At 31.4% G+C, this 13,061-nt stretch overlaps 2 protein-coding genes across 5 annotated transcripts in view; both read left to right on the top strand.

Annotated features, from left to right (window-relative positions):
- The first annotated feature begins 470 nt into the window (after positions 1–470).
- On the top strand, positions 471–5,141 carry LOC148236729 (dymeclin). Its single transcript, XM_088182065.1, has 15 exons — positions 471–593; positions 736–896; positions 975–1,121; positions 1,194–1,356; positions 1,419–1,657; positions 1,735–1,851; positions 2,898–3,025; positions 3,094–3,297; positions 3,362–3,525; positions 3,592–3,717; positions 3,791–3,953; positions 4,026–4,225; positions 4,294–4,476; positions 4,545–4,667; positions 4,738–5,141. Exons 2-15 carry the CDS (start codon positions 757–759, stop codon positions 4,885–4,887), a joined length of 2,247 nt encoding a protein of 748 aa, XP_088038191.1. The 5' UTR covers positions 471–593; positions 736–756; the 3' UTR covers positions 4,888–5,141.
- Positions 5,142–7,209: 2,068 nt separating this feature from the next.
- Positions 7,210–13,061, top strand: part of vlc (disks large-associated protein 2) — a 34,770-nt gene continuing 28,918 nt past the window's right edge. For all 4 annotated transcript variants that reach the window (XM_088181957.1, XM_088181952.1, XM_088181959.1 and 1 more), the window contains exon 1: positions 7,210–7,291. The gene's annotated coding sequence lies outside the window, so the exon portion shown is untranslated. The remainder of the gene's footprint in view (positions 7,292–13,061) is intronic.

Here is a 13,061-nt window from a genome sequence, read left to right as displayed (position 1 = left end):
AGAGCAGGCGTGAGACTTCTGAGACTTTGGATTCAATAAAATCGTTCCCAAACTCACAAAAGACATTTAAGACAAGTCTATAGTACCATGATTAAAAATAAAGTAACGGGGTGTTATAAAGGTATTATATGTGCTAATCTCAAAATAAAATGCTTTAGCAATATTTTCAGAAGATAGATTTCTTAAAATCAATAAATATGGATAGAGGAGGGGTCGACAAACTATTCAGAAGCGGCTCTGCCTATATATCCCTAAATTACATGTATGTGAGATAACATGTTAATGTCTTGGGATAATATTAAAATAATATTTATTTGAATAGAAAATTAAATAAGTGAATCCGCTTATTATTACAGTATTACGCTTTTTATTTCAACTGTATATTATTATTTTTTAAATGTTGACCATAATCCTCAAGTTAGTGATTAATTTGAACGTCGATAATAAAGTGCTCCGCTGAATCGACTGGCGTTCAGCTGTCAAGTTGGCGTCGAGCTGTCACCTAATACGCGTACGCCGGCGACTTGGATTTTACGAGCGATATTATATATGATTTATCGATCAAACGAAGCAGCTGCTTAATGCGAATTTCGGTAACGTACCCTTTCAGTAACATTTATACGCTTTTATCACTACGTGCACTCATAACCAATAAAAAATATTATAATTTCACGCTCTGGCTCTACCTTCTTTATGTATTAAACCATAACGCAATCGCTCATTGTAACGTTGCAGTTTCAAGTACAATTCTAAAGGATGGGCACAGGCGTGAGTAAACACAGTGAGCTAGATAACAATGAATTATTAGTTCGATTTATCGACACCGGACACATTCCGTCGACTGATCCGTTTTGGCAGCGTTTGCTTGCGTTTCATTTGATGCCGCCTACTAGTAAGTAAGTAAACCGGTATTAAATGCTGATTTTAATACTGTAAATATTTTTTATTAAATGTGTATCAATTTTGTTATTTAGTGAAGAACAATTAGCCTTTGATTCTGCGACAGAAGTTTTACTTCAAACGTTATTAACAAACAATCCGGCGTCGGGAAATATCGCATCGCTCATAAACGTTTTTATCACACGCGCGACCGATTTGTTATCTACTCCAAACGCCGACAAGTAAAACTTATTTTTTTAATTTATAAAACGTTTATTTAAACACTCGATTATAGGTTCATAACTTGTTTTTAGTGATATTTTATCATGGCAAACATTTAACGCTCTTTTCATGGTGCGATGTGTCGCTAAATATCTTGTCGAAAATGTGACTGAACAAGTTTTGAGACAGCATTTAAATGCTTGTTGGGAAACGGAAACACCTAATAACTTTAGCGGCAGTAGTGATCAAGGAGAGGTAAATATATTTTTAATTTATATAAACAGTACTCTTACGAGCGAGTCTTTGATTATTTTTAGGTACAAAATAATTCCGTTGATCAATTGAACGGCAACAGTTCTGTTCAAGAAACTCAAGTTACTAATGAAACGAGTTCAAATAAAAATTCAGAGCTTCAGGATAGTTCCATGAAATGTTCCAATTCTGAAGAGGCTGTAGTTTCCGTAGCCGACGAAGCCACTACTTTGGTATGTCAAGACGGAGTGCTAGAAATGCTGGTCGATGCTATATTCGGTCTTATAATCGACGTTCCAGTGACGTAAATATTTCAAACATTTATTGCTGTTGTTTATATAAAGTTAATGTGATATTAAATAATCTGTTTTTATATTTCAGTGACAATACTTATCATTTACACTTAGAAGCTGTGAATGCTCTACTTGTTCTCTTATCGGTGCATTTATTTGCACCGTCTCAAGAAGCAGTAAATTCGGAAAATTCCCTTATATATAAGTAAGTAAAAAAATTAATATATAAAGTTGTGCAAGAAACTGAATTCGCATTGCACAAGAATTTTTCTTGTGATTTAACCTTGGTTTTTTAAAATAGTGATGATTTTTTTTTGCTTTTACAAGATATATTATATACATATGTTACAGTAAATCTATATTCCCCAGTGAAAGTATACTTTTGCTAACTCAATCGGTAAAAGCATAACAATCAATACATTTATAAATTCACTGCTTGTGGTCAGTGAATTTATATTTTGTGAATCTGTGCACGTAAACAAATGATTGGCATACTTAAATGGCAACAAATTAAATGGTCACCATAAAAATCAAATGATTATATTGTTCAGTGTCAGAATAAATATCAAATGGTTAGAATAAAAATTGCATATGGTCAAAATAAAAATATAGGATAATCAGAATTAAAATATAGGATGATCATGTGAATTAAAAAAAATATTATAATATTTATAAATATAAATGGGCAATAAATTATTTATTTTAGAAATATCTTATAAAATATCTTGCTCGTACATAAACTGTTGGACAGGATGTGAAGGTATTCAGAGCGACGAACGAAACGGGAATAACGACAGAGCCCGCTTGGCCTATTGTGTTGATATCTGATAATGTTTACATCTGTCAATTTTTCCTTGCAAAGCTGCCTCTATTTAACAACTCTGCTTTTACCACTCAACTGTCAATACTGGTGTATAGCAGGGAAATTTTATTTTCGTCTAAAAATATTCACCCACTGGTGAAAGTGTATTCGGAATATGAATTCCCTAAAAGGCCACTGAAAGTGTACTCTCACTGCTAGTATGAAATCACTGTAACATATATACTATTGATTATAATATACAACTCTAATTTTGAAAACTCTTACTTTACCTTTTTTCGGCGTTTGTGCAAAAAAATCGCTTGAGGAATGCGCACTTGTTAAGCTGAACATTGAAATCGTACTCCTGCAAGAGTTTAACTTTATTGTAGAAAATCTACCTCATTGTTTTTAAGAAGACAAACATTTCAAACAACCTGTTCATATTTTAGAACAATATTTGGCGGTCGTTATTCTCTTCACGCCGGACTATTGATCAGAGCTCTTTTGAGAGATGTGGCAGCTCTTCGTCCGGCGCCTCCGGCTGCTGCCAGTGGAAGTATAGTACTAGGTTTAGCTTGTAAGCTTAATTTTTAATTTTGCAACTATTATGAAACGAATCTTTTAATATAAGTAATTATATTTAAGCGAGTATATGGTCAATGGTATGGGGCTCACGTTGGACAAACGAGGTGCCGTTGGGACCGACCGCTTCTGTGAACGAAGGGATGATGCACAAGTTTAAATATCCCGTCGCTAGTCAAGCTTGTCTTTTAGCTCTCGTTCTCGTCAATCATTGCCCGCCTACGACCGGTAACAACTTATATAAAGAAGCATTGTTCAATTGTCAAGGTTAGTATTTTATTCCTTAACACATCTTAATGTAAGTAGAGATATAATTTGTTTATTTCCATAGACGTTTCAAATGCTGGAGCATTGGGAGTAGACTTTAACTCGCTGTATGCGGCACTAGGAAATTCGGCTGCAGCCGAACACGTGACTCTCTTATTGTATTTACTACTTCATAAAAATCTTGCATTTAGAAGCCACTTACTTTCACACATCGATCTACACACGCTGGTGAGGAAAATTTTTACATCAGTCCAAGAACATCTTGAATGTTGATGCTTTTATTCTATTTTTCAGGTAATTCCTATTACGAAAACACTTTACGATGCAGCCAGCAGTAGTTCGCATCACATTTATATGTCTTTAATAGTACTATTGATTCTGTCCGAAGACGACACATTCAATAGAAGTATACATGAAATAGTATGTGTTTTTTATTTACTCAATTGTATTGTAAAATATTTATTAGTAAAAAAATTATTTAAAATATAATCAGACGCTGAAGAATATATCTTGGTACACGGAAAGATCAATGGCTGAAATCTCACTCGGAGGACTATTGATTTTGGTTATAATAAGGACAATCCAATACAACATGTTGAAGATGAGAGACAAATATCTTCACACAAACTGTCTAGCAGCACTAGCTAATATGAGTAGTGAGTATTCAGATTTCATGCACTTTAAATACTGTTACCTGCACGACATACATATGTTTAAATATATTTTAGGTGAATTTAGAAACTTACATCCTTATGTAGCACAAAGGCTAGTATCTTTGTTTGAAACTTTGTCACGTAAGCATACCAGATTAGCGGCCAGAGCGCACTTACCCATACCATCGACGCCTCCGACAGATTCTTCCATGTCTTTTCAAATGGAAATTGAGCAAGGAGAAGAAGTTATTACGGATCAGATGCGAGAAGAACTAGTTAGATATTACTGTTACACAATTATCTTTTTAAATTCTTATTATATGTTCAATATTTTTATGCATAGCTTCAAGATATGGCTGTTGTTGAAGAAGTTTTACGTATGGTATTAGAAATAATCAACTCCTGTCTGGCATCACAGTTGCGAGTGAACGTACATCTAGTGTACACTCTATTGCACAAGAAAGCTCTCTTCCATCGTTATAGAACACATGCAGCATTTCAAGATCTTATTCAGAATATTGAAATGGTTTATAATATTCTTATAGATTATATAAATTTAACAATATATTTTTAAAACTGTATATGTACGAATAGGTCATTGGATACTTTTCTACAAGATTGCAGAGGGCTCAAGAGCAACGCGGATCACTCGGTGCCATTGAGGTATTGGCCGTTGTAACTAGAGCCGCCGACCAATGGTCAACCGATAGATTGAGAGTAAGTAACTAGCTATTGAAATTATTTGGTTAATGTTTATTTCACTAATTCACATAATCGATAATCTTAGAAATTTCCGGAGTTAAAATTTCGATACGTCGAAGAAGAGCAGCCAGAAGAGTTCTTCACACCTTACGTTTGGGCGCTCGTCTGCTCGCAAGGAACAGTCTGTTGGTCGAACGAAACTAGTTCAAGAATAGTCAGAGAAATGGGATGCTGATGCTCTTTTCTTTCCATGTACGATTTACTGTATTTAATTTAAACTTTTTAATATTGGATAATCAATCCTCCACCCCTTTGTTAAATATTTATAATTTAATTTAAACTTTCACCTTTAGCAATTCATTTTGTAAATAGAATGATTATTAAAAGTGCTTTTTTGTACATAAGCTCTATATATAATATACAGATAATGAAACCAAAAATAATTCACAATCATAGCTACAACATTAATTTATTCTGCTTTAATAATAATAATAATAATAATTAATAATCATAAGTGAAATGGTAAATACTTATTTTGATTCTGATGCAATCAATTTTTTAATATTTATATATAAAGAAATAATTAAATGTGTATGTATCGAAGTAGGTAGCATGTTTTAGTTTTATGAAATGTTTATAAATATTTTATTGACAAAATATATTCCACTTATATTTAAAAAAGCGTTTATTATTTTAATAAGTCGTCTATCATCCATACAAATATATATTTTCTGTTTGATCAAAAAATAAAATAAAACGTTAAGAACGAAAATACAAAGGATGATTATAAAAACAGTATATTTTTAGAAAAGCATAGAAATACTACAAATCTATCTTGAAAATTGGTATTTGTACAGCCCTTTTAGTACTTGAAGTAAACATCACTGTGCTTCACGATTAACCTTTATTTTGTGTGTATTTTCATAAAAACCAAGTTCTTAAAATAAATTTAGCCACATATTGCGAAATTTTACTTGTTATAATACATTTATGTTTAATCTTATATTTTCGTTAGTTGAAAACTCATCATATAGTGCAAGATTTTCGCAAAACGATTATTTAATTTAACGAATATCTTTGTGGGTAATCTTATCATGCAACGAAATATTTCTAAATATTAATAGAAAATATGTAGTGAGCATTTTGTTTTGGGATTGACTTTTAAAACCCTTTTTTCTCATTACCGTATACCTTTATTCATTTGAAGAGCCTGGTATCGAGCCCAATGTTACAGAATTTTTCATTCCTGCTCACTTTTTCGGCACCTAGAACACGCAGAATTTTAGCCCTATATCTTAACATTCCCAATTACAATTTGAGACTTTTTTAAATTATCATAGCGCTATAGCTCTTGAAACGCTTCAATAGCTCATAATTCGAAGCGGCCTGTGATGTCAATATCATATGCAATTCCAGTAACTGCAACAACTTTGTGTAACTAGTTTCCATTATCACACTATTTTAGGGCCCCAAATGACATTTTCAAGGACTATATTAAATATCAGGCATGCGAAAACATCGCCATGTCTTAGTCCTTGGCTTTGTTGCTCATTGAAAGTTTTATGTGGATTACAATATATTTGTGTATCAGCATTCGGATGTTTGAAATTATTGCACAAAATTTCGGGCCCTGAATATTTTTGGGTCTATTTATGAGGTTAATTAAGGTGACTAGACGTTCTCCTTTGTTCTCATTTTGTCCTCCTTGAACAAAAAATCTAAAAATCCTTTTTTTAGGTCCCATAGTAATTTGTTCTTCTTTCCTCGGAAAAAAAAATCCGAGATGGCCCTTTTTATTTTTAGGGTCTTCCTATGATATTTTTAAAATTTGGCCACCTTAGGTTAATACTTAGCGTCGCTGCTACAGCAATGGACTGTGCGAATTGACTCAGGAGTTTGAAGTCAAGTATATAAAAATTAGGTTTACCATAATTATTAAGCTCTAAATCAGGAAAGCTAAAATAATTATAGTTTTGGAAGTTTTTGTTCAATTTGGGTAGCCAAGGAAGCTAAAAAAGGGTATCTCAGAAATTTTTGCTCATTTACAAATGCTGCGGGAGCTAAAAAAGAAGGTCATCTTGGAAATTTTATGGAACCGGGATGTATGATGAGTCTAATTAAAATACAACGACTCAGGTGAGTTGGACATCTTTTCCAAATTGACGGCTCGAAATCCACGAAACGATTAATATTTTATAAGCCTGAGGTTAGGATGAGCACAGGTAGACCGCCGTTGCGTTGACTGAACAGTACGCACAAATATTTGTAGCGTTATATTGATAATAATTATATATTTATTCGTCGTGCTATACAGTATCGAAAGCATTAATATATTTGTGTTTTTATTGAAGAGAATTTATCATATATTAAGGACTTTGTGATATTTTCAATTATCAAATCTCAGTCCAATGTGAGCGCTTCAAAATATAATATTTTGAAACATAAAATATATATTGTTAAATTTTTTACAACATAATTAAAAAAAACGAAGGTATGATTTTTATTTTACGCTTTTGGCCATAAGTCAATATTGTGCGTTCGTTTTTTTCCGTCGTCCACACCGGCTGATGGTGGCTGGAGCTGAAGTCACAAAAGCGGCGGGCCTCGCCAGCGACGACTGCGCCCCTCTCCGTTGACAGGTCAGTGGCTAATTAGCTTCTTATATGCGCTATCGATGCGCAAATCATGACCGTCGGTCATTTCTCTTTGAACGGTTGTTCCATCCATGTAAATACAATGCCGCCGAATGTCACTTTTCAAACGCGCCACAATTCACGTCTCGAGGCGAAAAACCTGTTTTTTGCGCCGAAAAGCGCGACAAGGATTCGCTAGGGGTCCTTGGAGACTCATTTGCAAACTCGAAAACGTAGATCCATTCATAATTAGCAATGCGACTATTGCGTATGAATTTACCCTTACAGAGGGCGTATTCAAATCATGTAACCATATATCTCGCATACTTTTCATTATTGATATTTGAATGTATCTTTCAAGATATATTGTAATGATCGACCTCGGTAATGAGATGTTTTCTAATATGTCATAACATTCAGAAAAAAATCTGTATGTCTCGTAAGCTTTAGATAAAATCGATCGTATCGGATTTGTTCGGAACTTTGAATGTCAAAGCTTAAATATCAATGTTGCTATGTTTTCAATTTATAATCATGCATGAAAATTAAATACATTACATAAAGTATTAGGTAGTACCATATCAATTTTCAAAAATTTATAAAGCTCGATATTTTTATAAAACATAATTCATTAGCTTAAAAGCTCATTTTCCAACTTGGAATTAAATTGGTTATACCATTTTTATTGTTTTGAAGTACTAATTATTAAGTAAAATGAAATGACGTTTTTTTTAATAAAAAAATTATAATCTTTCTCCAAAGATTAGGTGATTTTACAATGTGAATAAATTAAATGGTCAGAATACAAATCAAACCTCGATTAGAATTTTATTAACACCCTGCTCGTAATTATATTATTCCGGGTCAGGATAGATAACAAATGGTTAGAATAAAAATTTAGAACGATCAGAATTAAAATATTAGATGATCATGTGAGTTTAAAAAATATAACATTTTTAAATATAAATGGGGAAAAAATTATTTATTTTAGAAACATCTCATAAAATATCTTGCTCACACTCAAACTGTTGATCAAAACAGTGAATACCCCATGAATAACTCTTAATGAATCTCCAACTTATTATTTAATTGTATGTAGGACAATAAGTTATTCAAAGTGACAACCGAAACAGGAATAATGACAGAGCGGCGGCGGGGAGCACGCTTGGCTTATTGTGTTGACATCCGACAATGTTGCAAACCCAACTAAACAAGTTGACCCTAAAACACCTTGATAACGACCAAGTATTATGCTGACCATATGTCAACATAAAACTGACATGGAGGTTAAAATAAAGATCATATAGTATAAATACTGACCAATGAACTGTAATAATACTGACTGAAAAAATGATTCTGAGCATCTGTCAAAATAATTCTTACCATATAATATAAATTCTTACCATATAATATAAATTCTTACCATATAATATAAATTCTGACCAATTAATATACATTCTGATCATCTAATGTTTATTCTGGCCGTTTATATTTTGACCTTTTAATATAAATTCTGATCACCACCTTATTCAAATTCTAACCAGAAAAATTGGAGCTTTTTCAGAAGTATTATTGATTTTGGGTTGTCTCTTTAAAATTTTTAATGTTTTTTTTCAATATGTTTTTTTCGAAAGTATTGTAAATTGTTTGTAGAAACATCTTTTGATTTTACTCTGGCTGAAATATAGAACATAAAATAAAACAAACGTTTTTCTCATGTTTGATTGTTATTAAATGTATATAATAACAATCAAACAATAGTACAGTATCTAATCAATTTTCAACAGCCAAACCGGTAAAATATTTGTATGGTACAACCTAATTAATTATTTATACATATCGAATTTCGCTGATTAAATGCATGTATAATATGTACATATACAATCATATATTTTAATATCGTTTTAAATTTGCAGTGATCTCTTGCTTATGTGATGAAAATATTTGGCATGCAACTGTAATATTAGTTACATAAGCATTTGAATTTGTATATTATATTGACTCAAGTTGATGACTCAACAAAGTTATCCAAGGCAAGAATAAGCTAATAGCGAGATAATGACAATTGACAATTTTATTTGTAGTTATTATTGTGGTTTACGTGATTGTATGCATTTACAGTATTGGCTAGGAAAGCCTTTTATGACTAATTTGTTTCAATTATGAGAGTTTTAAACATAACTGTGACCAATTTTGATTATGTTTCAATCGTACCGTAAATCATGCTTTAACATCTACCTTTTTACGAGTCAATCGAAATATCAGTATATTTTTGCCATTTGGTTTTCTAAATTTATCAATCACATTGTCTCTTTTTACTTACAAAAATGATTAAATAATTTGATCATTGAGTGAGGGTACACTGCATATATATAAAACCTGATCTTTAAATGTATACAAATTTATTTTTTGCACCTTTAACTTCTTTCTTTTTTCTACGTATAAAGTTTCACAAACCTGTTTCAAATGCACATATAATATTTTGGCACATCTTCGATTTGTTATGGTTTAGTTGCGGTGAGCGAAACAGTAATGTTTTTTACAGTTATATTAACATATTGTACGGCTTTCTACTATTCGCTCTTGGTACTTTGTCTCGGATCATCAATGCTAATTTTATGTTTGGACGATTCTTCTAATTACGAGATGTGCGTTCGTTATAATAAAAAATTCTAGATCTATATATGTACTGTTATTCGTTTATATTGCTGCAACATCTTGGGCTCAATCAATATTAACTTATTGATTGAGCCAAATAAATGTGGTGTAATCTGCAAGATTATTTTTTTGGCATGTAGCAAGAACGACGTGTTTTTATTTGTCTACGAATGTTTTATAGTTAATTATGTATAATTTTTTTTCTTACATTAATCTTTAAATTATTTATTATTGGTTATATTATAAATCTTTTATCATTTATAATGTGTATATATTTTCAAAAGTGTATTATTTTAACATTGTTCAAACTCCTATTACTTGCTTCGTCCTGTTTTTTGGTACAGACTTTTTACTTTGGTATGGTTTGGAAATGGGAATAAATCTCATGAATACTTGTGTAATATATTTTATTTCTGTTTAGGAATTGTTGCGTATATTATAATTAAATAAAGTTTTGTACAATTGTTGAGAATAATATTTAGGAAAATATTTTTTCAACTTAAAATTGCTGAGAATTTACTTTTTAGTTTTTATACCATTTCGTTGCAACTTGAAATACTATCGTAGAACAATAATACGTATGCTATTATAAACATTTAATCAGATAATCTGTTATTCTTCTTTATCTTCATTTTTCACTTTTATTGTAAACTTATCTTTTCGACTAATCTCCCGAGTTAAAATATCTAGATTTTGAGATATGTAGATTAATTTTCTTGCCTGTGTTTTTTGTTTATGAACAGTATTAAAAATGACAAAACTTCTTTCAGATGTGACAGTTGCTTGTGATATTCTTAGAATGTTGATCGCTACTTTGATCCATAGCAAGAATCTTTCAACCATGTCAATGCATCTACTTTTTGGGTAGCCCGATAAATACAGTGCAGGTTATAAAATGACGTGAACTATTTAAAGGTACTTAATAATTCTCGAAAAATCTAATGAAGCTTATTCTTGGCTTAATTATACGAAATACTTTTGCGTTTTTATAAAATGTATAGAAAAAAGTATTTATCGTTTCATCGAACTTGATATTTTTCCACCCATTGCCTTTTTTAATGTTCCACACATGAAGTAATTGCTGGAAGTATAGCACATGTGGAAGTAAATACCTGCCGCACTCGAGAGAAGTAACATAATACACAACTTTTCGAAACTTTCTTCACCAATCGTATATTTGCTAGAGCGACATACATGCATCACCGTACTGAACTTACATTCTCCAATAAATTGCGATAAGTTTGCTACTATGGCATCATAGGTGTTTAGTAACGATATTGTTTACTTATAGGTTAAAGGAGGCTTCTCTTTGATTCACTTAGCACACGGCTGGTGAATCAATTTAGATAAACGACGAGCAACTTGTCCCTGTACCGGTATCTAGCACGATACATTATTTTTTTAATGTGACTTCATAGGGTACCTATACAAACTGTTCAGGCGAGAATACCATCGTTGTCGTTGGTCAGAGAATTGTATTATTATATTGCTTTCAACATAATCTATCTTGATAAGACACGCGCCGTTTCAGAATGAATGAATGCATACAACTAAATTAAGTTTTTATATGCATAGCTGATTCAAATTGTATTTAAAATTCTTATTTCATGTGAATTAAATGGTTAAAATACAAAATACAAATATCGGTACTGGTCGATTTTATATCAGCCACCGCCGCGCTTGCACACATACACTGAAGCAATTGGGAGCACGCGCGGAAGTTGCATTAACACTCGAGTGACATGTCTTTTCGCCGCATGAAATATGATTACATTTAAATTAAAATAAATTAAAAAACAAATTTATCAAATGTTTTGACTTGTATTGGTATATTAAAATTATTATATCAGGGGTTTTCAAAATTTGGGTCTCATTTGTGCGCACTATTTATATAGCAAAACGTTGTTTTGATAAATGCGTTTTCCGAGTGAGCGTTGGTCAGAATCAGTGAACATCCCATGAATAACTTTCTATAACGAATCTACTTTAAAAGTGTCATTTGTATATAAATAAATAAAATGTATAAACAAATCAATAATTATTTTTTGGATAAATTTGCCTCCCGATAGCAGGAAACAATCGAAAAATTAAGTTATTAATTATTTTATTTAAACCAAATTTTGAGAATTGTTCATTATTACGACACCACGCTCAATTTTGAAAGTTGCGAAACGTTCATTTGCTTTTCAAACCTAACTTAAAGAAATGAACCATTATACTGTTATTATATTCGTTTAGGTTAGGATTGGGTTTGAACAGCAAATTAGGTTCGCAACTGTGAAATTTAAACGTGGCTCCGCCTGGCAGGCGCCGTTATAAGTACCGAACAAAATCGTTGCATTTTGTGAAATAATCCTCAAAATCAACTTTTTTTGTTTTATATATTAGTTTCAAAACATTCAGTTTTTCTGCATTTTTTTCAACTAGAAATAAAACAAAGAAGAATAAAATATATTTTATGATTTTAATTTTGATCTTATGCGATCTACAGATTGAAAAATATTGATAAAATAATTTTAATATATGTACCAATAAATGTCAAAATATTTGATATATTTTTGTTTTTATATTCAAAAGTTATCATAATTTTTTGTTATAACTCTGTTGCTCAAAGTTTTCGCGAAACAGCTGTTTTCACAGATTACGCGATGAATAACGACTTTTGCGCATGCGCCAAACTGCTTCATTATGCGTGTGCAAGCGTGGCGATGGCAGGTATGAAACCGACTAGTATCAACTTTTTATTTAAATGTTCTGGATTAATATAATAAACACTAACTTATATTAGATCCGCGTAGAACGCTCCGAAGTTATTAGTCTAGTGTGAAATAGTCCATCATTATTTCAATAATGGTTTTTTGTATGTATGTAGTAATATTTTTTTATTGCTATTTATATAATACGATAATATTTTCAAGAAATTCATACATACGTACATATTTATTTTATATTTTTTAAATTTAATTACATATTATGAATACATTATATTTTCTAGGGTAGAAATATCGATAAATTTCGATTAATTCATTTTTCATGTACTATCCGTTGATTTTTCAACCGATACGCTACTAGTTATGTATGTCACAATCATATCCAAATATTTGTGTGGTTATCAAAG

Source organism: Plectrocnemia conspersa, unplaced genomic scaffold (genome assembly GCF_051122295.1).
Source record: "Plectrocnemia conspersa isolate PC_06_02 unplaced genomic scaffold, ASM5112229v1 ptg000003l, whole genome shotgun sequence".
Classification (NCBI taxonomy): domain Eukaryota; kingdom Metazoa; phylum Arthropoda; class Insecta; order Trichoptera; family Polycentropodidae; genus Plectrocnemia; species Plectrocnemia conspersa.
The sequence above is the reverse complement of the archived record's forward strand: the minus strand, read 5'-3'. Positions and strand labels throughout refer to the sequence as shown.